The sequence below is a fragment of the Onthophagus taurus genome, chromosome 11 (genome assembly GCF_036711975.1).
Source record: "Onthophagus taurus isolate NC chromosome 11, IU_Otau_3.0, whole genome shotgun sequence".
Taxonomy (NCBI): domain Eukaryota; kingdom Metazoa; phylum Arthropoda; class Insecta; order Coleoptera; family Scarabaeidae; genus Onthophagus; species Onthophagus taurus.
This window is the reverse complement of record NC_091976.1, coordinates 30,812,360-30,840,233: the sequence shown is the minus strand read 5'-3', so window position 1 is coordinate 30,840,233 and position 27,874 is coordinate 30,812,360. Positions and strand designations below refer to the sequence as shown.

The 27,874-nt window shown below is 33.1% G+C and overlaps 1 protein-coding gene across 3 annotated transcripts in view; it reads right to left on the bottom strand.

Annotated features, from left to right (window-relative positions):
• The window catches only part of LOC111416731 (uncharacterized), a 129,154-nt gene that overhangs the window by 24,461 nt on the left and 76,819 nt on the right, over positions 1 to 27,874 (bottom strand). For all 3 annotated transcript variants that reach the window (XM_071199726.1, XM_071199727.1, XM_071199728.1), the window contains one exon: positions 8,529 to 8,675. In XM_071199726.1, the coding sequence (XP_071055827.1) occupies positions 8,529 to 8,559 (31 nt within the window). In that variant the 5' untranslated portion in view covers positions 8,560 to 8,675. The remainder of the gene's footprint in view (positions 1 to 8,528; positions 8,676 to 27,874) is intronic.

The window sequence follows — 27,874 nt, the reverse complement described above, 5'->3', positions numbered from 1 at the left end:
TTGTGGGGAATTTTAGACGTATAGAGGAAACCGTTTGATATATAGTACGGTTTTCAAAACCAATATTAGAATTCTTGTGTCACTTTGCGGAGTAATTAATGGGTTAAAAGGGAACCGCTTTTATTAAAGGGTTTTCGTGTTAAATAATGGCGATCCTTTTTAAAATATCTGTGTTAATTCTTTTTGTTGTAATGTGGTAAATTTTATTTCATGTCACGAGTTAAACAACAGTGTTGTTGACGTGAATCGTACGTGAGTCGTTCTCTATACTTTTATTTTTGTTTGGTAGTCGAAAAGTTTGCAGCATAAATTAAACGAGCGGAAAGCTGGCTAAGACGTCAAAAGCAGCAGAGTCGCGACGTCGCGCATCCGGTTCTCTCACCTTAATTAATTAACCCTGTGAATAATCGTGACGCGCCTCGCGATTTCTAACTATCATGTCGCGGATTAATTATTTACGTCGAGGCGTGCTGTCCGCTTGTTCGATTCGCTTGCCACTTTGAAATTAATTATAAAGTTCGGGACGCAACAGAGGAAAGCGCTTCCTGTTTCCTCGAAACCAATATATGCGCTAACGCAGATGTCTGTGCATCTTGATGGATTACATTTTATGACTTGACGTGGTAAAACATAAAGTTGTAAATAATTCAATTAAGTAATTCCAAGTTAAATAACCAAAATGAACTAGAAAGACTCGACTTTTGATACATACAACGAATCTCTCGTTTATCCGTCCAACGATCGCATATTGACCGGGCATAGGTAATCACGAAGCCTGCAGCGCGGAAGCGGAACTGAATATTAATAGCGGAAAACGGGGGACGCGAACCGAAAACGGAACGTTCCATCAAAAAAAATACACTCCGTCTGGAATTGCTAACAAAACGGCGCCCCGTTACGTTTTTTTGATCCTTTTTTTTCGTTGTAGCGGTCGGAGCAGTGCATTAATATAGACGGACCAAAGCGGAGAACGAATGTAGATTACCCACCGAAAAAAAAAAGGATTTAAAAAAAAAAAATTGGGTGTGCAACCACACCATTTTTTTTATTTAACTACTTTTTCGTTGAGAGTTATAAGTCACGCCTAAAACCTCTCCTCGTACATTATGGACGAGGTAATGGTGTTGACAGGAACCGTCTACCATCGCTTCTCAACTAGTAACGTGGGGGTGAGTCATAAAAAGAGAAATCTCTAGAGCCGAGTCATTAGCGTCCTCTTTGAACTAAATAGGTGATCAAAAGGGAATTTTTAATGTGAACTCATCCAGCAAAGAGAAAATGTGGTGGTTGTAACTGCTTTTATTATTCTGGGGGGACACCATTTTTTTTTCCTTTTTTTTTTTTAAAGAGAGGAATTTTGCGCTTCCGGTAAAGCGTAACAAGCGGAGCCGCATCTGCCGGCGACGTTTACATCTAGATTAAATCCGGTTCCGGAAGCTCGGTCGATAAGACAGTTGAAAGGGCGGCCTGATACCGGGCACATTACCGAGTTTTATGGCAGATTTCAATTAAGATCGGAAACTACGGCGTGGCAATGCATCGAGTAATTGGAAACCGAATGTGTACGCTCTTGGTTAATCCATTCCGTCAATTTTATCAGTTTATTAAGAACAAAAATAACAATTACAGAAAGAAATGAAAAATTTTATTTTGTTTTATTCGTTGCACCAATATGGTACTTTTCCATTTAGTTCGGAATTCAATATCGGCACGTCTATCAAAAGTAATCTAGGGAATAAATCAGTATGTCAATATCAAAAAGAAATGCATATTCCCTTTAAATGTGTAGTTTCTACTCAGAAAAGAGTCAATATGTCTATATTTACGACTATATGAAAGATTTTATTCGAAATTTATATAGAGATAATATAAAATTCCAATTTAATTTTCATGAATAAAACACAACTCCACAAAAAATTTAGTTTTTTATCATCTCGATTTATTGCACCGTTGTTAAAATTTCCACCTCCAATAAATTCCTAAAACACTTACGCAGATTTCGGGAACAATGAAATTTTCAAAAATAGTTTAAATATTCTTAAAAAATATTATTAGAAATTTTTGAATTTAACCTTGCAAAAAATTTGATGAATTATGACGATTAGTCCAAAAGTTTCACAATTTGAATTAATTCTAGGAAAGTTCACCAAATTTGATTCATCAATAAGTTAATATAAATCATCGATTTTTTAAGGTTACTTTAAAAAGCGATATCTCCGAAACCAATTAAGATATCGAAATGCAGTTTTGTGTAATAAAATTGTTAATAAATTTTAAATAAGTCCACCAAATTTGGTGTTTTCAATCCTACTAGTAACTTAGAAGAAAATGTTAGAATTTAACCCTGCAAAACTGGATGAAATTTGATGATCACTTCTGGAGGATTTTTCTCAAAATCTAAACGAGATATCAAAAAACGGATTTAATTTCAATTTATTGGTATCATTACCTTTATTAATTCGGCTGAGGATGACTGTTTAGTCGAAACCGGTACCGAGGAAATTTAATAAAAAAGCAAGAAAGAAGTTATTTTTCTTTTATTTCTTAATTTATTAATAAGGTTGGTAAATTTCTTTGAAATAAAAAAAAATTGGTCAAAATCTGGCATACATTAAAAACTGATGTCTTGATTTAAAAATGTATAATCCATAACAAATTCGAACCTATTTATAACCAATAAATTAAACATTTACATCATCTATTGACTAATTGCATCGAGATGAAAATGGATATAAAGGATTTTAATAATTCAAGGTCAAATACGGCCAATTTTATTCTAACCTCATACAGAATAAAACTGCAACTCCAACACATAAGATTTTTGAAAATTTGCCTAAAGGAAGGAATTTTTCCAAACTTTACTAACAAGAAATACTCTCAACATCTTACGGGGAACCAAATCGAGAAGATTAAGATAGAATATATGCGAAGAACATTAAACGGTCACTACAGAAAACTGAATGAACTAAACATAAAACTACCAACAACTAAACTACCATTTTCACCACATCACCATCGAAACGATTATAGACGAACCCAAATCATATGACACATTACTACTAGACCAGATACGACAGAAAAAAATCCAAGAAACTTGACAAACTACGGGAAAATAAATACAAGATTCAAATGGAAGAAATTGACAACAAAGCGGAAATACATAAATTTCATCCGAAGCTTTACGAACATTACTTCTGTGACTTTTGATCAAAAAACCCAACCCAACCCAACCAGAGCAAATTTGCCAGTGATTTCAATCGAAATACAGGCAGCAATAAAGGGACATAAAGAAAAGAACATTATTAAAAAGGAAATCCAACCTATGCTAGTAAGAGAAGAGAAGAAACAAGAAATATTACTAGGGAGAGATAACAAGAAAACTATAGAAGAATACAATGATCGTTATTACTGAAGACCAATACATAGATAAAACAGAGGACTTCCTCAAGGAAAACAATTTCATGAGCCATAATAATAAAAGAGCAAAACAACTGATTAAGAAAAGCACAGAAATTATAAAAGAACTCTTAACTGAGAGAATTAAGATTTTTTTTGACGCCAAAATTGTACGCCTTTCCGAAAATTCACAAACACAATATGACAATCAGGCCAATTATAAGTTCAGTTAATTCTAGTACTTATAACCTATCCAGAATATTACAGAAATGTATCAGAGATGTACTTAATTTCAAACCAAAATACACGATTAATAATCGAAACCAAATTCCGGAGATTATCAAGGAGATAAATTTACCAAATGAATTCAAAATGTTATCTTTTGATATGAGTAACCTGTACACAAACATCCCAGTCATTGAAACCTTGGAAATCCTTAAAAACTTAATAAAAACAGAGATAGATTTCACGATCTATTCAAAATTTGTATGGAACAAAACTTTTGCATATTTAATAAAAAATATTTCCAATTCGAGGTTGGTCTACTGATGAGATCCCTTCTAAGTGGAATTTTGGCCGATTTATTCATGAATGAATTGGAAGAAAATTATATAATCAATAATAATAACCCATTTAAAGGAGAGATAATAACCTGGATAAGATATATAGATGATATCCTTGTATTTATAAAGGATGATCAACAAATTAGAAAACCAACACAAATAAACACCATTATTTCTTTTGACTAATACCACGATGTTACCCACAAATTCACAGCTCTAAGAATATACCTACACAGAGCCTTTACATCTTACTAGATCAATAGGAATTAGAAAGAGAGATTCAAATAATAGAACAAATTGCAAATGACAATAAATTCCCACTACACCAAATGAAAAGACTTATTTCAAGGTTCCAAAATAGATTTAGATTAGCAAATATAACTACCTTAACGAACGAAACGATAAGTATTGAAAACACATACAGATCGATCACCTTTCCAGAAAACATCTAAAATGATATTAAGAAAATTTTTAATAGAAATAAAATAACAGTATCTTTCAAAAACAAAAACACTCTAAAGGACATATTACTTAACAATAAATAAAACATCCATCCTATCATAGAGCGGAGTATACATGTTACAATGCGACTCCTACTCCGCCACTTATATTGGTCAGACCGGACGAAGTCTAAGAACGAGGTTAAAAATAAAAACAGCTCAAGATCGAACTTTGGAACACACCTGATCTTCAATGATCATGACTTCGATGAAAATAAAAACATAAAACCACCAACTTAATAAAAGTAATCTCATAGAGATGATTGAAACCTACGAGATAAACAGATTTATCAAAAATAACTCTAAGATGATCAATTTGATCAAACAGTCATGTTCACGGGAAATGCACACTCAAGGTCAAGCGCTGTTGTGAGATCCGACATGCCGCTGGCTAAACGGGCTAAGCCGAGCGCACACGAAACTCGTGGCTCGTGGGCATTCGGCTCAGCTCATTTAGCCAGCCGAACCAGCACTTGACCTTGAGTGTGCATTTCCTGTGAACATGACTGTACACACCATTGTGCAACTGCTTAAAAAATCCTGTCCCAAAGAATAATAAAATTAAAACTAACTAATCTTTATGCAAGTGGACGAAAAGCATGAGCACCCCATACCCCAATGTCACAACATTATTTTTATTTTTCAAGTTTCTAAGTTTTATTGTTTAAACTATCTAGGTTTGTTAATTTCACTTTTTCGTCTGTTTCTCCTGTTTCCCTTATCCTGTGGCCCTCATTAGCTTTATTTTTTAACCTGTTAGATAACAACTGATAAATTAACTAATCTTTGTGCAGGTGAATGAGAAGCATGAGTTAGGTGGTGGCTCGTGACTTGCACCACTTGCACTCTATGCTTCAATATCACAGCATTATTATTTTTTAATTTTTGTGATTCAAACTATCCAGGTTTGCCATTTTTCACTGTTTCTTTTGTATCTCCTGTTTTCCCGTATCTTGATGTCCACATTGGATTTATTTTACGATTTATTTGAATATTGACTGATACTCTCCAGTTTGAATATTCCACCTTCAAACCATTTTTGATATTTGTATTTTGTGGCAACATCTTTTAGAAGAATACCTACTTTGCCGACTGTAATACAACATAACCTCGAACCTTCCTTTTAGCGCGCTTTTAATGTGTAACAACCAAGGTTTACAGAACATAAGGTTACCTAATTCCCTATGCCTCTGTAGTATCGATTATTACCCCGCAGATTGACGTCACTGGTTCGATACAGTCAGAGTAAAAGATAGCCTATACGTGCCTATACTGTGGTATAGTATATATAAAATATTTAAACCTCGCATCGTGTTATGTTGTTCATAGAACCAGCTACGTCACTGACCCACCTTGCCTCTCAGAGGAGGAGAATCGGTATTGAGTAACCTTATGTTCTATAGACCTTGTGTAACAACCATTGAGGTCTTATATATAATCTAGAGTGCGTATGCTGTTGCCCCCACCACGCCTAAAATGAAGCCAGAAAGGTCGCCATGTTAGATGAACCAACTTAGCAGAAAATTCGAAATTCTTATATATACTTATGCAAGAATTTACATTATTATAAACTGGAAAGACAGAAAATAATAACCAAAACAAAACATTAATTTTTTATTGATAAATAATTATTAATTATATGATATTTTAAAAAAACTTAATAATTTTTAGCCACAACCCTTATAATTAACATAAACTAAGAAGAAAATATTTAAAGCAATTCTGATTGATCACGTTAACCTTTGCTTATAAATAATTGTTAGTTTATTTAAAAAAAGCTGAACAATCCTTAATAATAAACTTTACTTGAACTTCAATAATGAAGACCTCGGTGCAAGAAGGGAGTAGCTCCATTTATCAAGAGAAGGAGTTGTCCCCTTCTTACACCGAGGTCTTCAATTGTTAATTCCAAGTCAAGTAACCAGAAACATTTTATGGACTGTTGTAAATAATCGTCCTATATACCAAATTATAAAAAAACATATGTGAAACGAAAAGAATTCGAAAACTTTCATCAAAAATCAAATTTTAATAAAAATAGCGATATGTTTATGAGAATTGTGAGGTTATAATTGTAGGTATAATAGAGACTTGAAACTATAGCTAAGTTCAGGTTGGTACATCCAACATGTCTGACTTTCTGATTACCCCCACCACCACCTCATACGCTCTCTAGATTATATATAAGACCTCAATGGTAACAACTCAGTGGACAAATACCTTATTTTTGTTATAATTCTAGTTCATCATTATCTCGTTATAAATGTATACCTTTTGTAAAAGGTTTTTGATGTAAGTTAATTTTAATTTTGTTTGTAGAACGATTTTGGAATGACGGACTGAAGACGGGCCCGAAACCCGGTATAGAACAATAAATTAAAATTAATCTCAGTATAATTTTATTCAAAACCTATTGACTAATTGCATCGAGATGAAAATGGATACAAAGGATTTTAATTATAACCATTTTTTAGTAATATAGCATAAAATGCCACAATCTCTGTTACAGCTGATTATCATTGAAGAATCAACCACGACTCAAAAACTTACAAAAATTATTCATAATAAACCAAGAAAGTATTATCGATAACAAGTTGCTTTGTTTCCATTTTCCAGACTTGAAGTAAAAATTGAAATTTTTTTACAATTTATTTTTTGTTATTTTTACAAAAAAAGTTTTCATTTTTGTTTATATTAGTAATAATTCGTAATATCGCTTTTCCCGCAGGACATTGCGTCGATTCTAGCGAAAATTATAAATTATTACGCACAAACTAATAACTTTTAACGATTAATAATGGCCCGCGGCAAACGAATGCGAACGTATTAGAGTTCGTTTCATCCGGCTTCCATAATTAATACTGACCCGTATCAAAAATAACCGTTTACCATAACTCACCCAGGAACGTAAATATTTTAATCTCGTTAAATATTTACGAGACGCCCTAATTGCACTTTAATTTTCGTTATATTAAATAGACCAGTTTGTTCGCTCGCATATTTTTAAATTTTTAATGATTTCACGTTGTTTTTGCGCTTTAAATCTTACATGTTAACGAGCAATATTGTTCCCAATTTAGAATAAACAAGCCAAGTTGTCCGGATAACTAATGCCTCTACAGATAATCCTTCAGCCATCATCCCACGACATATTGGAGTATTTACTAGAGAGCTTTCGTGTTTGCTTATCGTTAACGAGAAAAGCTGTTGTCATGGGTAGAATTTGGAGATCTGTATTAGTTGCAACTGCACCTATTATCCCCAAAATTAGTTCGGCAACATTCTCTTTTTGGAGCATATACTAATTAAATTTCGCAATACCAACCGGCTGCTTTGTTCTAATAATTAACATTGCTTTAATGTAATTTCAACCTTAACTCTAATTATAATTCTAATTAAAGTAAGTATGTTTAAAAACTGTTTATATCTTTTATCATTTATACAAAACCACTCGATAAGTTGGAAAGTAAATGAAAATGTTTTCTCGATTCAGCATTTATAAATAAGAAATTGAACCGGGGCCCGGTTAGAATTTCCATCTTTTGGTATAAAAGGAGCAAGATGTGTATGAATTTTCCCTCGATGCTGGATTTCTTTTTGTAAGAGAAAAAGTCAGTCGGTGGCGGCGATTTGAATTCTGAAGTCGGGCATTACTTCAGAAAAATCCGGATTAAGAGCCACATCCTCGAATATCATCAACTGGGTGAATTTTAATAAAGCCACTCCGGTTCGAGTCCGCGGCCCTGGTTTGAGGGGGCCTCGCCGGTGGAATCTCGATTTTATTGAGCGTCGTAAAACCGCCAGCGCGAATATAAAACTCCGCTTTGTCTTCGTTGCTTGAGGGCGCTATGCTAAAATCCCGTATTGAGCGTTTATCGACTTTTTATCGGTGTCCCCCCGGCTGTAAACGACCCCCCGGAGACAACTCTTCCTCGTCCCTATACCCACAAATACTTGAGACTGAAAATCTGTCTCATCGCAACTCGTTTCTTGCGCTCCACCTCCCCCCATTAATTTTACTTTGAAAGTAACCATAAATACAAACATTCAGGCGGACAGGGGCACTTACCAATAACGAAACTCGCCCAAACCAGACGCATCTTGCTTTTCGTATCTCTTTTCCTTACTTCGTGTTGCTTCGAGTTGGCGCTAGCTAACGAGCATTCTACCCGCAGATGGCGCGATGATAGCAAATTAAGACTTCCGCGAAGGAGACCTGCAAATGAAAGACATCGTTAGTGGCTTCGAAGAAGTCAGCGATAGCAAACACCCTCCCTAACGGCCATTAGGCGATGTGAAGTTGAACGTTTGACGAGATGTAACACCAAAATTGGCGGAGACATCAAAAAAAAAAAAAATACACCCGGTAAGATATTTTCCTGTTTTCCTCACGTTTAATATTATTTTATCCCGATCGTGACAGCTAGAGAAACGATCCCGAAATAAAAATAAAGCCTTTCCCGATGGGGCCTCGGTGATATATACCCCGATTTTTCCCCTTCGATACCCGCCCTTCCCACTTCTTTATCCCATCGTCGAGAAGTATTAGAATTGACAGGGCCTCGGGCCGATCTTAAAACTGCTACGTGAGGAGGAATGCCCGATTGATATTTTAAACTGCGTACCCGATAAATTGGCGCGCCCGCGACCGTAATAAATATCAACCGGAATTGTTATTGGGCGTCCCGCCGGTAATATTTTTCCTACCCACAGCTTCCCAATGAATAATAATATAATCCCCTCCATTCAATTGAAAGTAAATTTAAAAGTAAAATCGTACCCCCATCAACTTGAATATTCGATAAAACCCACCAAATCGGTTTGACTTCATTCCGAGTCTCGCGGTCTTGTCCTTTTTACATCGACAATGCACCAATCTATTTTGCATTCAACCGTACCGTTTGTACCGGAACATGCGAACCCTTCGGTAATTAATTCGCCAAAGACGTTCAAATTACCACGAGGGCTCATATCGGAACGTGTACGTTTACTAGAAATTTGCATTAAAAGGGAGCTTCAGTATACAACACCACATAAACATTCACCAATTCGTATTTGCACCAATTTCGTATTCTATGTATTATCTCTTATAATACATTCATTTAGTACTTTAATCATTATCCATAAGGATGGTAACAATTTTTGAATTTAGGGTTACAAAAAGTAATAATAAACGTCTTTATACCCAACATAACGTATTACACAACAAATAACATATTAATAGTAGTTACAGTACAGTTATGTATTTGGAGAAACTCAATATGAATTCCCTGATTTTAAACCGGACCCTTAAATCATGTTAGAACACAAACACATTTGAATGCCTATTCTACCTATCCTAACAATCCGCAAACAAACAAAAGCATAATAAAATACAAAAAAAAACCGAAATTAAACATTTGACCGAACGATAAGAAAGAAAAGTCACTATCACCTCGCATTGTTGTTAAAAATATATCTAGATAGGACACCCTTAAACCTTTTAATATTTTCATTCTTAACATCTTGAGGGAGAGAGTTGTACAGTCATGTTCACGGGAAATGCACACTCAAGGTCAAGCGCTGTTGTGAGATCCGACATGCCGCTGGCTAAACTGGCTAAACGAGCTGAGCCGAGCGCACACGAAGCTCGCGGCTCAACCCGTTTAGCCAGCCGAGCATGACTGTACTGTGTGTGTGAACATGACTGTACCTGGAATATATATTATATGTAAACGATCTAAATAAAGCTGTATTATGGGCAGGCAATGTGATGAGACTTTTTCTACGAATGTTAATATTATGAATGTCGCTTCTATATGTCACCTTACGGGACAAATATGGATGATTGCCGGTAACTATTACTCTGTGAAACAATGTTAAGAACTGCAATTCCTTGTTGTTTTCAATTTGACACTAAAAATGTCTTTAAAACAGTACAACAATTTTAAATTTTGATAAGCTATACCAATTATTTTAGAAATATAATTGCGGTATCGTTAATAAAGGGTCTTTCATTAAGGACTTCTGAACTTTGGCAGTTGGTAGCAGCCATATTACTGAACCTACATCTGTCAGATTGGCTGTGATTTATTCAGTCTGTTTTGCCAAATCATTATGGACAAATATAGCGTTCAACAACACGTGCAAATAATAAAATTGTTTTATCAAAATAACTGTTCTGTTCGTGCAACGTTCCGCGCGCTTCGCCCATTTTACGGTCGTCATAATCGTCCTACCGAGAGGACTATTCGCAGTGTGGTGAATAAATTTGAGGCTAGTGGTTCAGTAAATAAGGAACCAACACCTGTACGACGACGAAACGCAAGATCTGCCGAAAACATCAGCGCTGTCCGTGAGAGTGTGCAGGAGAATCCAAGGCAGTCGATTTCGCGTCGCTCACAACAACTCGGCCTTTCGCAGACCACAACTTGGCGAATTATGCGTCGTGACATGGGCCTGCACCCATACAAAATTCAACTGACCCAGGAGTTGAAGGTAAACGACCATAGACAACGACGTGTGTTCGCTGAATGGGCGCTGGAGCAGTTGGAAACTGACTCTAATTTTCACAAAAAAGTCATCTTCAGCGATGAGGCCCATTTCTGCATGAATGGGTACGTCAATAAACAAAATTGCCGAATTTGGGACAATACCAATCCTCATGAGATCCAGGAGCGTTCAATGCATCCAGAAAAAGTCACTGTTTGGTGTGGATTTTGGGCTGGCGGCGTCATCGGTCCATATTTCTTTCAGAACGACGTTGGCCAAGCCATCACCGTCAACGGCGAACGCTATAGGGCGATGATTACGAACTCCTTTTGGCCTGCATTGGGTGATATGGACATCAATAACATGTGGTTTCAAAGGATGGCGCTACGTGCCACACAGCTCATGCCACATTGGACGTTCTGCACGAACAATTTCAGAGAAGGGTCATATCACGTGGAGGGGACGTGAACTGGCCACCGAGATCGTGCGATTTGACCCCCTTAGATTTTTTCTTGTGGGGTTTTCTTAAGTCGCAGGTCTATGCGAATAAGCCACAAACAACAGCGGCCCTCCAAGCCAACATAATCCAGGTCATCGGTCAAATTCAGCCTGATTTATGCGCCAGAGTCATGGAAAATTGGACATCTCGGATGCGCGCCACCCAGCGAAGCCGCGGCGGTCATTTGCCCGATGTTTTATTCCACATATAATGGCATCGATAGGCCTTTCAACCGAATAAAAAATTTCGATGATATCTCACACACACTTTGTTTTATTTAACTTTTAAAATAGGAAGCGCTTAGTGAAAGACCCTTTACTAGCTACTACTGTGCCTAACTGGTCTCTAGGAAAACTAAGGTATACTTGAGTATTATCGGCGTATTGATATCAGAAAATTTATAACACTCGGGTGGCAAGAATGTATAGATACAAAAAAGTAATGGTCCTAATACCATGGGGAACACCACTCATCACATCTGAAAAACCAGAATATTCACCATTCAATTTCACACATTGCCTACGATTGGTTAAATAGCAATACGTCATCTCAATAAACGACTCATCACAACCAAAATGTCGAAGGACTGCCAACAATACACAATGGTTGACATTATCAAACGCTTTGCTAAAGTCCAAAAGAACCAATATGCTGAGATCATTGTCATCTTTTGCTCTTATAAGGTCATCCGTAACATGTAATAAAGCAGTTGTACAGCTTCGGCCAGGGACGAACAATCAATGTTACATCAATGTTACTAATAATTTAGCGAAAATGTTTGGATTTAACCTTGCAAAAGGTTAACTGCGACATATTTTAATGATTACGTTTGAATAATATTTTCTCAAAATCTAATTACTATAAAGTACTTACTATAATAAACCAGAAATCTAAGTACAATAAAAAGCTGCGTAATTTTACAACATTAGCGGTGCGTAATGAAAAGAAGGCGTACTTTGAGCTTTGAGCAGTTGAGCCGAAATTCTAGTTCTAGTGCTCTATGGAAACCGCTTAAAAGACTCCGCTAAAAGAATGTTGTTCCCAATAAGATCATGGGGTTCCTGCTCATATAGCAGACGCTGATTTAATAAATCAGGCCTTTGTGAATGATATTCCTCAGCCTACTTATTCTACTAATAACCTGAATCCTTCCTTTCGATTAACTGGTGCGGATGAGGATACGATCATGCGATTATTAACGGAAATTAAGAGTAAGTCTTCTGGAGCGGACGGTATCAGTATAAATATGTTAAAGTTAGTTGTTCCTCAGTTTCTGCGCCACATTACACATATTGTAAATGAATGCATTCGAGCAAACTACTTTCCTAATGCTTGGAAATCGGCGCCCCAAAATAAATTCGCCAACTGAGTACAAAGATTTGCGTCCCATCAGTATATTGCCGACCATAAGCAAGGTGTTGGAGAAAATCGTTAATTTTCAGCTAAGGCAGTACCTTAATGTAAATAACATTCTTCCTGATAGTCAATCTGGGTTTGTATCAGGCCGCAGCTGCTCTACTGCTTTGTTGAAGATAACTGATGATATAATATGTGCTAAAGATATCAATACTGTGTATAATGTGTATAATGTACTGCACTTGTACTTCTTGATTTTAGTAAAGCTTTTGATATGGTCCATCACGGTATTTTATTATCTATTTTACACCATACTAGCTGTGATATTTCGTTTGTGAAATTTATAGAAAATCGTTTACAGTCAGTTAAATTACCGAATTGTATATCTGCACCCTTGCTGCTGGAGACGGGTGTGCCGCAGGGCTTTATATTGGGGCCGTTATTACTTTGTATTTATACCGCGTTGAAAAGTAGAATTGTTGAACGAATCGCTGTATATAACTATTGGTGGATCGCGCATACTGGTTACTTCGTCAGCGAGGAATTTGGGACTTCTTATCGATAACAGTTTTAGGTATCGCGCTCATATTTCGAAAAAAATTGGAACTGCTTTTTGTAATCTGAAGTTGCTTTACCCTTATGCCTCCAATTTCAGTGTGAAGCTTAAAACTGTGCTGTATGAAAGTATGGTGTTGTCTTGGTTCAATTATTGCTCGCCTGTCTATGGTCATTGTTTGCGCAGAGTTTAGGGGGTTCAGAACACTTGTATGAGGTATATATTTGGCATTCGAAAATTTGATAGAATCTCACATAAATTATTGGTTTTGAACTGGCTTAACATTAAAAATCGTTGTATTCTGAGCTCTCTGATTCTCTTCCATCTGTTATTGCGAACAGGAGAACCGTGTTATCTATTCAAGAAAGTGAGGTTTAGGGGTGATATTCACTTTATTAACATTAGAAATAGAAACTTGATAGCTCCTCCAGAGCCCATAGGACAGCTTTGTTTGAGAGATCTTTTAGCTATAACATTTACTTTAAATATAATAACCAGTAGAAATTAAAACTAAGGGTGTACTGGCGTTTAAACGTGCTGTTTTCCTCTTGCTTTTGAATGAGCAATAATTAAGCTACTTTATGGCGTGGATTTCCCTTGCAATGAGTCCTTTTTGAATTGAATTGTTATGATGTTATGGAATTGATACGAAATTTTTTCTTTTCTTGCGGAATTAAGTAGGCTTAAGTAGGTATACATATCGGGTAGGCGGACCAACCAACCTTGCACCGCGACCCTAAGGATCTATTGTACCCCGATAGATATCGTTATCAAATTTCACCGTGCAGTCCAATGCTCTTAACGATTCAGATCTTTTGAGGAGATAAACTGCGACCCAAAAATCGAGAATCTGATACGGTTAACGGCAGGGCAGTGGCATAAAACATGCTCAACCGTCTCTGCTTCCTCCGCACATAGTCGGCATTCAACATCGTCGGCTAAACCCAACAAGTTGAGGTATGCTTTTAATCGGCAGTGCTCAGTAAAAACACCCATTAGAATTTTTATGCTACTACGGGCAAGTCCTAAAATATTCCCGGGTCTCATTCCAGGAGAACTGGTCCACAGTAGGCGAAGTCTCTCTTCAGCCCACAGTCCAATCCTATATTTGGCCATCGCAAATGATACACCAACTGCTGGTTCCGGCCCCACAAACGCTTCAGTGCTGCCATCTCGTGCTAGTTTATCTGCCGCTTCATTGCCAGCAACCCCAGAGTGACCCGGGACCCAGATCAGAGAGACTCTGTTATCACAACTCAGTGTGTTTAATGTTCTCTTACAATCATTAACCAGAGCCGACACCGTTTTCACGGCTTGCAGCGCCTGGAGAGCGGCTTGACTGTTTGAGAAAATTCGTACTGGCATGTTCTTCACCCCTCTTTCAAGAAGGATTTTTAGCACCCATGTCAATAGCAAATACTTCCGCCTGGAATAGAGTACAGTATGTACCCAGGCTGTAGGCTTGCTTAATTCGAGGTGTCTGGCAGTATACTCCTTCAGGCGTTTTTGATCCATCTGTGTACAAGCAAATGTCTGCCCGAACCAGACAATTTTCATTTTCGATCCAGGACTGCCGCTCAGGCAGTACAATCTGGTATCGAGCATTAATCACTGATAGTGATACCGCCAAATCTGACGGCATTGATAGCACAGTATCAGTGCTTATAATGTCTTCCGCAGCCCATTGGTAGGACATGTCGAAGGTTTTTAGTAATAGTTTTAGGCCATTATTTCCACTGTTACTTTTAGTTTCTGTTCATTTTCTTTTTAATATACTTCATTTTTTTGTAAGTGTAAGAACAGGGAGTGTCATTGGCACTCATCTGAACTGCACCTTGAGGTTCTCTAATAATTAAGTATTTAGTTATTTGATAGGAGGTTGTGTCCTGGGTTCGATTCCCAGTGAATACACGCCGAGTCGCCTCCCCGTCCTTCGGAGGGGACGTTAAGCCGTCGGTCCCGGCAACCAGTCTAACATCTCTGGTTGTCGTCAGATACATGTGTAGTTGGAGGTTGTGAACGTAAAAACGGGTTGAAAGCGCGTCTGCGCTCTTTGAGCGGTACTCAGCCATGCACCCAAGTTTCTGGGCGTTGGAGTACCAGCCCGGCTTGGGGGTCGTCTTCAAATTGCTGGGCGTTGGAGTACCAGCCCGGCTGAAGGCGAGGCGAGAAGCGGTATCAGCCTGATCGGATGCCATCTTCGAACATCTTTCACTCCTCCAAATAGACCTACACATGGCCGAAGTAAACCGTGAGGATGTACAAAGGGATCGTTGGGGCCCAAGTGCTTTGGTTATACCACCTGTGGTTTAACCAACCTCACATGAAACTACATACATACATAGGAGGTTGTATTATAATAACAATTATTTTATTGGAGAATAAAGGCGATTATTATTATTATTAATTGAGACATCAAAAAATGGATTTCACCATTCGACATGTTGGTTAATTCAAAATAAATTCACCAAATTTGGTTCCTTATTCATTATCGATCATACAAATTTTTTAATAAAAGTTATCGATTTGAATTAATTTGAAATGTTTGTGGGATAATCTTATATTTAATAATAATAGTGTAACCAAAGTGCACGAAATATTAATTAAACGTCCGTTGCCTCGCGGTTACTAGGAGAACCAACATTGGCCAACATTTGCATGCGAATTATACGAGGGTGCAATAATCAACGCGAAGATTAACCGTCGGGCTCAATTTCTGTTTTTGCCGCGAGGCCGCCAGATACCCAGAATTTAATTTAACCCGAATAATGCAGCATCATAACGTAGTAACTGGAATCGTATACAATTTAATTAACTGCCTGCGTCGGTTGGTGCCGTCGGATTACGTGAATGGGGTAAGTGAAGTTTGGGGTTTGAGGAGGAACTGAATAGATATGGGCGAAAACGTATACTTCGACAGCGAAAATGAAATTGTCAAAATATTTCAGAGTCTAAGAACAATTGTGTGCATGTTAATTCGGATTCCTAACACCACCAGACAGTGACGTCCATTGTTGAGGTTGAATTATTGTTCTCTAAAATCTGTATTTGTTCAAAATCCAAGCTCGGGCCTCGTCTACTTCTGCAGCTTTGAAAGGAAACATAACAATAGTTTCCAATGCGGACGACGGGAGACGTGTAACTTACTCCTACCTTGATGTCAACATTCTAGTTCTCGTATCTTTACCCAAAAAGATTTTCCGTTTCAATCACTCCATTTTCAAATTAAACAAAAAATAGTTAAAATTAAATTTAAAATTTTTTTTAGTGACATAAACGTGTTAAATCTTGCCTGGGGAAAGCAACGAGTAATCTCTAGTAGGTTGTCATTCAAAAAAGGCAACCCCTTGCAAATCCGGCTATTATCTGATTAGGAGGGGCATATAGAAGACGGCTAAACGCGAAGGGAGGAACTTCTTTTGCACGTCCAAGAGTTTTTCACCCTTATACTTTCAAAAAACGAAAGGAGATGGGTCGATACCTGAAGCGAAACGCTTATTAATGATGAAACTTCGTTACGAGAGTGCTCATCGCAAGAACTCGGACAAGTTCGTTCGTTCGTCGGCGCCGCTATTAATGATATTTCGCGAATAAATTTGCTGCGTACGAAAGGGCGAAAAAAAGAAGTTTGCTCCGAAGTTTGTTAGCAAATAGGGAGCGCGGAAAACAGGAAAGTAATCTTCCGTTTAAAGGTTTTTTACGATTCCACCGTAAAAGGGATAAAAGAGAAGTTTTTCTCCTTTTGCTTACCGTGCATTTTTATTGTGTTATATTTTCAGACGCTACAACGATATTTCTTCTTGTATTTTTTACTATTTCTGACGCTGTTTGGTCATTTTATTAAAAACATTGGACTATATTCTTTTATTGCTAACATTTCGAACAAATCCTGGTTTATATTAAACGCAAGGCTTTTGATTTTAGACTATTTCGAATATTTCTTGGTTATCAACATATAGATTTTTATATATCATTTTAAAATAGAGATTTCAAGCTTTATTTTAAGATATAAATCATTTCTATATCTTCATAAATAAAGTCAAGGCAATTGTTTAAATTTTTAGAAATTTTCTTAATTATTTCAAAATAACACAAATTTTAGAGTTTTTGATTTTAAACAATTTCGAATACTTTTTGATTATTAACATATTAATTTTTATACACCATCTTAAAATAGAGATTTCAAGCTTTCTTTTAAGATATAAATCATTTCTATATCTTCATAAATAAAGTCAAGGCAATTGTTTGAATTTTTATCAAATTTTCTTAATTATTTCAAATTAACACAAATTTTAGAATTTCTGATTTTAAACAATTTCGGATACTTTTTGATTATTAACATATTAATTTTTATACACCATCTTAAAATAGAGATTTCAAGCTTTCTTTTAAGATATAAATCATTTCTATATCTTCATAAATAAAGTCAAGGCAATTGTTTGAATTTTTATCAATTTTCTTAATTATTTCAAATTAACACAAATTTTAGAATTTTTGATTTTAAACAATTTCGGATATTTTTTGATTATTAACATATTAATTTTTATACACCATCTTAAAATAGAGATTTCAAGCTTTAATTTAAGATATAAATAATTTCTATATCTTCATAAATAAAGTCAAGGCAATTGTTTGAATTTTTATCAATTTTCTTAATTATTTCAAATTAACACAAATTTTAGAATTTTTGATTTTAAACAATTTCGGATATTTTTTGATTATTAACATATTAATTTTTATACACCATCTTAAAATAGAGATTTCAAGCTTTAATTTAAGATATAAATAATTTCTATATCTTTATAAATAAAGTCAAGGCAATTGTTTGAATTTTTATCAATTTTCTTAATTATTTCAAATTCACACAAATTTTTGAGTTTTTGATTTTAAACAATTTCGGATACTTTTTGATTATTAACATATTAATTTTTATACACAATCTTAAAATAGAGATTTCAAGCTTTCTTTTAAGATATAAATAATTTCTATATCTTCATAAATAAAGTTAAGGCAATTGTTTAAATTTTTATCAATTTTCTTAATTATTTCAAATTAACACAAATTTTAGAGTTTTTGATTTTAAACAATTTCGGATACTTTTTGATTATTAACATATTAATTTTTATACGCCATCTTAAAATAGAGATTTCAAGCTTTCTTTTAAGATATAAATCATTTCTATATCTTCATAAATAAAGTCAAGGCAATTGTTTGAATTTTTATCAATTTTCTTAATTATTTCAAATTAACACAAATTTTAGAGTTTTTGATTTTAAACAATTTCGGATACTTTTTGATTATTAACATATTAATTTTTATACATCATCTTAAAATAGAGATTGCAAGCTTTAATTTAAGATATAAATCATTTCTATATCTTGATAAATAAACTCAAGGCAATTATTTGAATTTTTAGAAATTTTCTTAATTGTTGCAAAATAACACAAATTTTAGAGTTTTTGATTTTAAACAATTTCGGATACTTTTTGATTATTAACATATTAATTTTTATACACCATTTTAAAATAAAGATTTCAACCTTTCTTTTAAGATATAAATAATTTCTATATCTTTATAAATAAAGTCAAGGCAATTGTTTGAATTTTTATCAATTTTCTTAATTATTTCAAATTAACACAAATTTTATAGTTTTTGATTTTAAACAATTTCGGATACTTTTTGATTATTAACATATTAATTTTTATACTCCATCTTAAAATAGAGATTTCAAGCTTTCTTTTAAGATATAAATAATTTCTATATCTTTATAAATAAAGTCAAGGCAATTGTTTGAATTTTTATCAATTTTCTTAATTATTTCAAAATAACACAAATTTTAGAGTTTTTGATTTTAAACAATTTCGGATACTTTTTGATTATTAACATATTAATTTTTATACACCATCTTAAAATAGAGATTTCAAGCTTTCTTTTAAGATATAAATCATTTCTATATCTTCATAAATAAAGTCAAAGCAATTGTTTGAATTTTTATCAATTGTCTTAATTATTTCAAATTAACACAAATTTTAGAGTTTTTGATTTTAAACAATTTCGGATACTTTTTGATTATTAACATATTAATTTTTATAGACCATCTTAAAATAGAGATTTCAAACTTTCTTTTAAGGTATAAATCAATTCTACATCTCCATAAATAAAGTCAAAAAAATTGTTTGAATTTTTAGAAATTTTCTTAATTATTTCAAATTAACACAAATTTTAGAGTTTTTGATTTTAAACAATTTCGGATACTTTTTGATTATTAACATATTAATTTTTATACACCATCTTAAAATAGAGATTTCAAGCTTTCTCTTAAGATATAAATCATTTCTATATCTTTATAAATAAAGTCAAGGCAATTGTTTAAATTTTTATCAATTTTCTTAATTATTTCAAATTAACACAAATTTTAGAGTTTTTGATTTTAAACAATTTCGGATACTTTTTGATTATTAACATATTAATTTTTATACACCATCTTAAAATAGAGATTTCAAACTTTCTTTTAAGATATAAATCATTTCTATATCTTCATAAATAAAGTCAAAGCAATTGTTTGAATTTTTAGAAATTTTCTTAATTATTTCAAATTAACACTAATTTTAGAGTTTTTGATTTTAAACAATTTCGGATACTTTTTGATTATTAACATATTAATTTTTATACACCATCTTAAAATAGAGATTTCAAGCTGTCTTTTAAGATATAAATAATTTCTATATCTTTATAAATAAAGTCAAGGCAATTGTTTGAATTTTTAGACATTTTCTTAATTATTTCAAATTAACACAAATTTTAGAGATTTTGATTTTAAACAATATCCGATACTTTTTGATTATTAACATATTAATTTTTATACACCATCTTAAAATAGAGATTTCAAGCTTTCTTTTAAGATATAAATCATTTCTATATCTTCATAAATAAAGTCAAAGCAATTGTTTGAATTTTTATCAATTGTCTTAATTATTTCAAATTAACACAAATTTTAGAGTTTTTGATTTTAAACTTTTTCAGATACTTTTTGATTATTAACATATTAATTTTTATACACCATCTTAAAATAGAGATTTCAAGCTTTCTTTTAAGATATAAATAGAGATTTCAACCTTTCTTTTAAGATATAAATCATTTCTATATCTCAATAAATAAAGTCAAGGGAATTGTTTGAATTTTTATCAATTTTCTTAATTATTTCAAAATAACACAAATTTTAGAGTTTTTGATTTTAAACAATTTCGGATACTTTTTGATTATTAACATATTAATTTTTATACACCACCCTAAAATAGAAATTTCAAGCTTTCTTTTAAGATATAAATAATTTCTATATCTTCATAAATAAAGCCAAGGCAAGTGTTTGAATTTTTATAATTTGTCTTAATTGTTTAAAGTTAGCTCTTAGGTCAGTTCTGTTTACTAAAGTAAATGACCTTCTGGTAAGGAATGTTAGGTAAGGTTAGTTTTGTTTACCGATGTCAATCATCCTGATAAGGAATGTTATGTAATGTTAGTTTTCTTTTGTAATTGCACCTAAATCGTGAAGGAATGTTAAGGAAGAATTAGTTTTCTTTTATAATGTCACTTTAGGAAAGGTCAATAGGGTTGCTAGGTAAGGACAGTTTTGCTTATCAGAATCGATATAGATTGTAAAACCTAATTTATGCCTACTAAGTTTCTAGGTCTAAATTTAAAAAAATCTTTAGCAGAGCTCGATTAACCAATCTCTCTTAAACCATAGTAAATCTGGCTGGAAGAAAAGACATAGAAGTTCTTTCATTAAGAATTAGAAAGATTTTTTGCAAGGAAGTGAAGATTTTGTTACATCATAACATTCATTGACGTATTTTAATAGTTTTCATTCGATTTTATATTTTATATCTTCATTCCTTTTGATATTAAATCTCCTTTATAAACGTACAAAGTTACTTTATTACTAAACTTTATGACAAAAAACGCTTTTATTGTGATAATATGTTCCTGGTTTCCATTACTATAACATACAATAAATCGTGCACATTTACTTCCTAGAGAATGATGGTACCACATTAGCTCGATTTAAGAAAAAATTCAAGTCATTATCCATTGTAAGCACGTACAGCACCTGCTTTCACCTCTATGAGGAAGTATCTAGAAAATCTGTGGTAATTACGGCAACCGATCCTTTTCTAGTAAGGAGAAACGCAGAAATCTATTCATTTTTTTTTTTGAAATCTGTTAATCTGGAACGAACGACACAACAAAACGGATTCTTCATTTATAAGTAAGCAAAGCTGATTTCGGGCTTCAAATCCTATCTTTCTCTCTCCCGCTTCGAAATCGATTTAATTTAATTATCGGCCCCAAATCGACTTCGTTCCATCCCAAAACGAATTCCTAATTCGATTCTCGACAGCTGTTTCCTACCGAATTCGTCCCGCGAAATTATTTATTCTGATCGTATCTTTTTTTTATTGGTGAATGTGTGTTCGAGCAAACTTAATTACGAGATCGAAATGTCAAAAACCTTTAATCATATACTACTAATAAAATAGAATTAAAGATAGTTTTGCAATTTCACTCTGTAATTATTACAAAAAAAGAGTGTTTGGTGAAATTAAAAACTGCTTTCACCATTAACGATTTAAAAAAATAGCTTCGTATACCATATGTTACTTTTAATAACCTATACCATACTCGAACGATAGTTAATTAAACCGATTTTGTTCATGGGTGTAACGAGACGACCATGTTTGAAACCGTTATGAAAGGATATTGTGGGTTGAAATGTCGTCGTTCACGGGCAATTTCATTTTAAAGTTGCAGGGAATACGAGACGACGCGACTATAGTCAAAAGGGCGAGTACTACAAGCTAAAATAATAATGTAATAAAATTAATTACGCAGGTCGGAGGGGATATTAAAGGCAAACATTTGTCCCGGAAATGAGAAACTGCACCACGTCGAGGCGCCCTCCCTTTCTTCCTCAAAGGGCGCAATTAGTCCGGAATTACTCGCTCTTAATTAAATATTATTTATTTTATGCGACTTGTATCCGTTTTTGATCACTCGTCTATCTCGGTCGCTTTCATTTTCATTAATGCTTCTAATATAGTCAAAGAACCTCTTTAATTGAGCAATTTTGGTTCAATTTAAATTAAAATTGAAACAATTTTTTATTATTCGTTGCAATAATCACGAACCTACTCCGAATAGCCTTGGAATTTAATAATACAAATCGGAAATTGGATTATATGTTTTAACAAGTTGGGTGGGTATGCAGCAAATTTGCTTAATTGCATTGTGTTTACGGAATTACGAAATTTGCTTATGTGTAAGCTGATTTTGTGTAATTAGCAAACAATTAACAGGTATTATATTAATTAATTTTCAATTAGTTATAACTTAATTTGAAATCATGTTTCAATAAAACATTTTAATTAAACCGGCTCCTCCACCAATAATTTTGCACAAATTATTTGTATAATACCTATTTGTATAAGTTTTACCTCAAAACAGAAAGCGAACTATCATTATAATACCACGGACGAGCTGCCCTAAAGACCTTAGCTCCCTCATTACACAATGCAATTAAAAACTTCCGGTTCATAACCACAGTTTTAATGGGTTCATTGTATACGAGAAAAACTGATGAAACTTGATGCTTTTTTACGCTCACGTCAGAAAATTAAAATCGTAACTTTTATGTTAGATTTATAAAGAAATATAATATTCAATATATTATTAAATCTAACCCGATAAATTTCATTGTTACAAATTTCTTAGTTTTCATTAACATAGTTGTTCCGAATTATGGTATACATTTCTCTTTACAATTTATCTCAAATTATGATATACAAAACTATGGAAACTGCTTTATTGTGTTTGTAAAATTAGTTATTCAATTTGTAACTTAATTTAAACACACATGAATGAAAATTTTACACATTTAAACACAATTCAGCTGGTCCTTTCATGGCGAAGCTTTTCTTTATTCATGAATTTTCATATTTTTCTCGATATCTATGCGTCTGAGAGCAATTTTGTTAAGAATACAATTTGCTACAACTTTCGTTTGAAAAGTTTTCATCATGGTTGACTCCATGCACTTTTGTAGCGTCGAGAATACGTTATCTAACGTTTCTTTAGTTAATGTGTCGAAGGCACTTTTAACACAATCTATTAATTCATTCATAGTTTTTGGCGATGTTTGCTGGCGATTTTGATATTTTGGGAATTCCTGGCTTAAACTTAAGAAATGGTGATATCTATGGTGGTAATGACTATGGATTATGTTATCTTGATTCATTATTTTCAATTTTTATGAGAAACGTTTTTCTCTATCACCTTTAATTTTCTATTTATAACAGAATTTAATGCAGATTATTATCAATTTTGATATTTTGAGAATTTCTGGCTTGAACCTAAGAAATGATGATATCTATGGTGGCATTGACTATAAATTATTTTATCTTGACTCATTATCATTAATTTTTATAGGAAAGATTTTTCTCTATCACCTTTAATTTTCTACTTATAACAGAATTTAACACAGATGAGTGTCAATTTTGATATTTTGGGTATTCCTGGCTTGAACCTAAGAAATGATGATATCTATGGTAGCATTGACTATGGATTATGTTATCTTGACTTATTATCATTAATTTTTATGGGAAACGTTTTTCTCTATCATCTTTAATTTTCTATTTATAACAGAATTTAATGCAGATGATTGTCAATTTTGATATTTTGAGAATTCTTGGCTTGAACCTAAGAATTGGTGATGTCTATGGTGGCATTGACTATGGATTATGTTATCTTGACTCATTATCATTAATTTTTATGAGAAACGTTTTTCTCTATCACCTTTAATTTTTTACTTATAACAGAATTTAACGCAGATGATTGTCAATTTTGATATTTTGAGAATTCCTGGCTTGAACCTAAGAATTGGTGATATCTATGGTGGCATTGACTATGGATTATGTTATCTTGACTCATTATCATTAATTTTTATGGGAAACGTTTTTCTCTATCATCTTTAATTTTCTACTTATAACAGAATTTAACGCAGATGATTGTCAATTTTGATGTTTTGAGAATTCCTGGCTTGAACCTAAGAAATGATGATATCTATGGTGGCATTGACTATGGATTATGTTATCTTGCTTCATTATCATTAATTTTTATGCGAAACGTTTTTCTCTATCACCTTTAATTTTCTATTTATAACAGAATTTAACGCAGATGATTGTCAATTTTGATATTTTAGGTATTCTTGGCTTGAACCTAAGAAATGGTGATATCTATGGTGGCATTGACTATGGTTTATGTTATCTTGACTCATTATCTTTAATTCTTATGAAAAACGTTTTTCTCTATCACCTTTAATTTTCTATTTATAACAGAATTTAACGCAGATGATTGTCAATTTTGATATTTTAGGTATTCCTGGCTTGAACCTAAGAAATGGTGATATCTATGGTGGTAATGACTATGGATTATGTTATCTTGATTCATTATCATTAATTTTTATGGGAAACGTTTTTCTCTATCACCTTTAATTTTCTACTTATAACAGAATTTAACGCAGATGATTGTCAATTTTGATGTTTTGAGAATTCCTGGCTTGAACCTAAGAAATGATGATATCTATGGTGGCATTGACTATGGATTATGTTATCTTGACTCATTATCATTAATTCTTATGAGAAACGTTTTTCTCTATCACCTTTAATTTTCTATTTATAACAGAATTTAACGCAGATGATTGTCAATTTTGATATTTTAGGTATTCCTGGCTTGAACCTAAGAAATGGTGATATCTATGGTGGTAGTGACTATGGATTATGTTATCTTGATTCATTATCATTAATTTTTATGAAAAACGTTTTTCTCTATCACCTTTAATTTTCTACTTATAACAGAATTTAACACAGATGAGTGTCAATTTTGATCTTTTGGGTATTCCTGGCTTGAACCTAAGAAATGATGATATCTATGGTGGCACTGACTATGAATTATGTTATCTTGATTCATTATCATTAATTTTTATGGGAAACGTTTTTCTCTATCACCTTTAATTTTCTATTTATAACAGAATTTAACGCAGATTATTATCAATTTTGATATTTTGAGAATTTCTGGCATGAACCTAAGAAATGATGATATCTATGGTGGCATTGACTATAAATTATGTTATCTTGACTCATTATCATTAATTTTTATGGGAAACATTTTTCTCTATCACCTTTAATTTTCTATTTATAACAGAATTTAACGCAGATGATTGTCAATTTTGATATTTTAGGTATTCCTGGCTTGAACCTAAGAAATGGTGATATCTATGGTGGTAATGACTATGGATTATGTTATCTTGACTCATTATCATTAATCTTTATGGGAAACGTTTTTCTCTATCACCTTTAATTTTCTACTTATAACAGAATTTAACGCAGATGATTGTCAATTTTGATGTTTTGAGAATTCCTGGCTTGAACCTAAGAAATGATGATATCTATGGTGGCATTGACTATGGATTATGTTATCTTGACTCATTATCATTAATTTTTATGGGAAACGGTTTTCTCTATCATATTTAATTTTCTATTTATAACAGAATTTAACGCAGATGATTATCAATTTTGATATTTTAAGAATTCCTGGCTTGAACCTAAGAAATGATGATATCTATGGTGGCATTAACTATGAATTATGTTATCTTGATTCATTATCATTAATTTTTATGGGAAACGTTTTTTTCTATCACCTTTAATTTTCTATTTACAACAGAATTTAACGCAGATGATTATCAATTTTGATATTTTAAGAATTCCTGGCTTGAACCTAAGAAATGATGATATCTATGGTGGCATTGACTATGAATTATGTTATCTTGATTCATTATCATTAATTTTTATGGGAAACGTTTTTCTCTATCACCTTTAATTTTCTATTTATAACAGAATTTAACGCAGATGATTATCAATTTTGATATTTTAAGAATTCCTGGCTTGAACCTAAGAAATGATGATATCTATGGTGGCATTGACTATGAATTATGTTATCTTGATTCATTATCATTAATTTTTATGGGAAACATTTTTCTCTATCACCTTTAATTTTCTACTTATAACCGAATTTAACGCAGATGATTATCAATTTTGATATTTTAAGAATTCCTGGCTTGAACCTAAGAAATGATATCTATGGTGACATTGACTATAAATTATGTTATCTTGATTCATTATCATTAATTTTTATGGGAAACGTTTTTCTCTATCACCTTTAATTTTCTACTTATAACAGAATTTAACGCAAATGATTATCAATTTTGATATTTTAAGAACTAAAACGATGAAATAAGAAGCAAATAAAAGCTAATTTAATGAGAATTAAGCTAGTGAAAAATGATTTCTTAAGTTTCATTTCATCTCTGCATATTTTATTGATTTAAATTTATTCAATAGAACTTTAAAAAAGGATATCTCAAGAACGAGTTGAGATATAATAATAAAATAACAATCATTTTAAAGCTAATTTAATGAGAATTTAGTAGAATTTCTTAATTGTTACAATTTATTTTTTTTTATACGTTAGCACATATTTGCATTAAACATCCTTCTTTCCCTAGAGTATTTATTGGTGGTCGTTCTGAGGTAGTAAAATAACTCTGGGGTTCGGATCCCAAAAGTTTTAATGACCCTCTCTGCTTACAAGACCTAAACTTAGACCAAGATATGATTGTCGGTAAGAGAGAAGATGTAGCGGCCCCTTTCTTATTTTCTAGTTTATCTTGCCCGGCGAGAGATGAAACACGGCGAGAAACTTTGCGGCTAACAAAAACGAACCGTTCTGTCCAAACACGAAGAAGTAAACGAATTGTTATGCCGGAGCGCTTTTATACGCAATCAGTTGGATTTACTTTCAATTGCTCCCGTTCGTGGTCGTAATTACTCGCGGTCGTTAGCGAGGCGTTTCGAAAACCGGGTGATGAAAACGATAGTTCTTTTCATTACTGGAGCTAGAGAAACATGTGGTAGTAATAAAACTGCTGCATCGTACCGAGCTGAGGGCGTCTGCTCCGGCTATTTCATATGAAACATGGGCCTTGTTTTCTGGCGCTGGCAAAATTACAATATGATACAGAGGGAGAACTCGCCGTTTCAGCAACTAACGCGCGGATAATGGCATGATTCGCATAAGTTCGTTAATTATGAGCTCAAAGACACCCTTTGCTTCGTTTTGCAAAACTGGAAACCTTATTTCCTCGGTAATGTGCACTTTAAAACATTACTACAATAAAATATGTGCAATTACGACGCGATATTTTCGTTTTTAGCTTTCTATTCACTGTAACTACTTTCAAAATCGTTTCAATTGAACTAAACTAGGTTGATAGTGCTGCTTTCGATGTGATTCTAAGAATTTTTTAATGATATTTTATAAATAAGTATACTTTATTTTTTAATTCGGAGGAGTGGTTAACTAGAACTAACACTAGACTAGAACTATAATCATTCTGGTTTAGCCGTCTTGAGAGATGTGC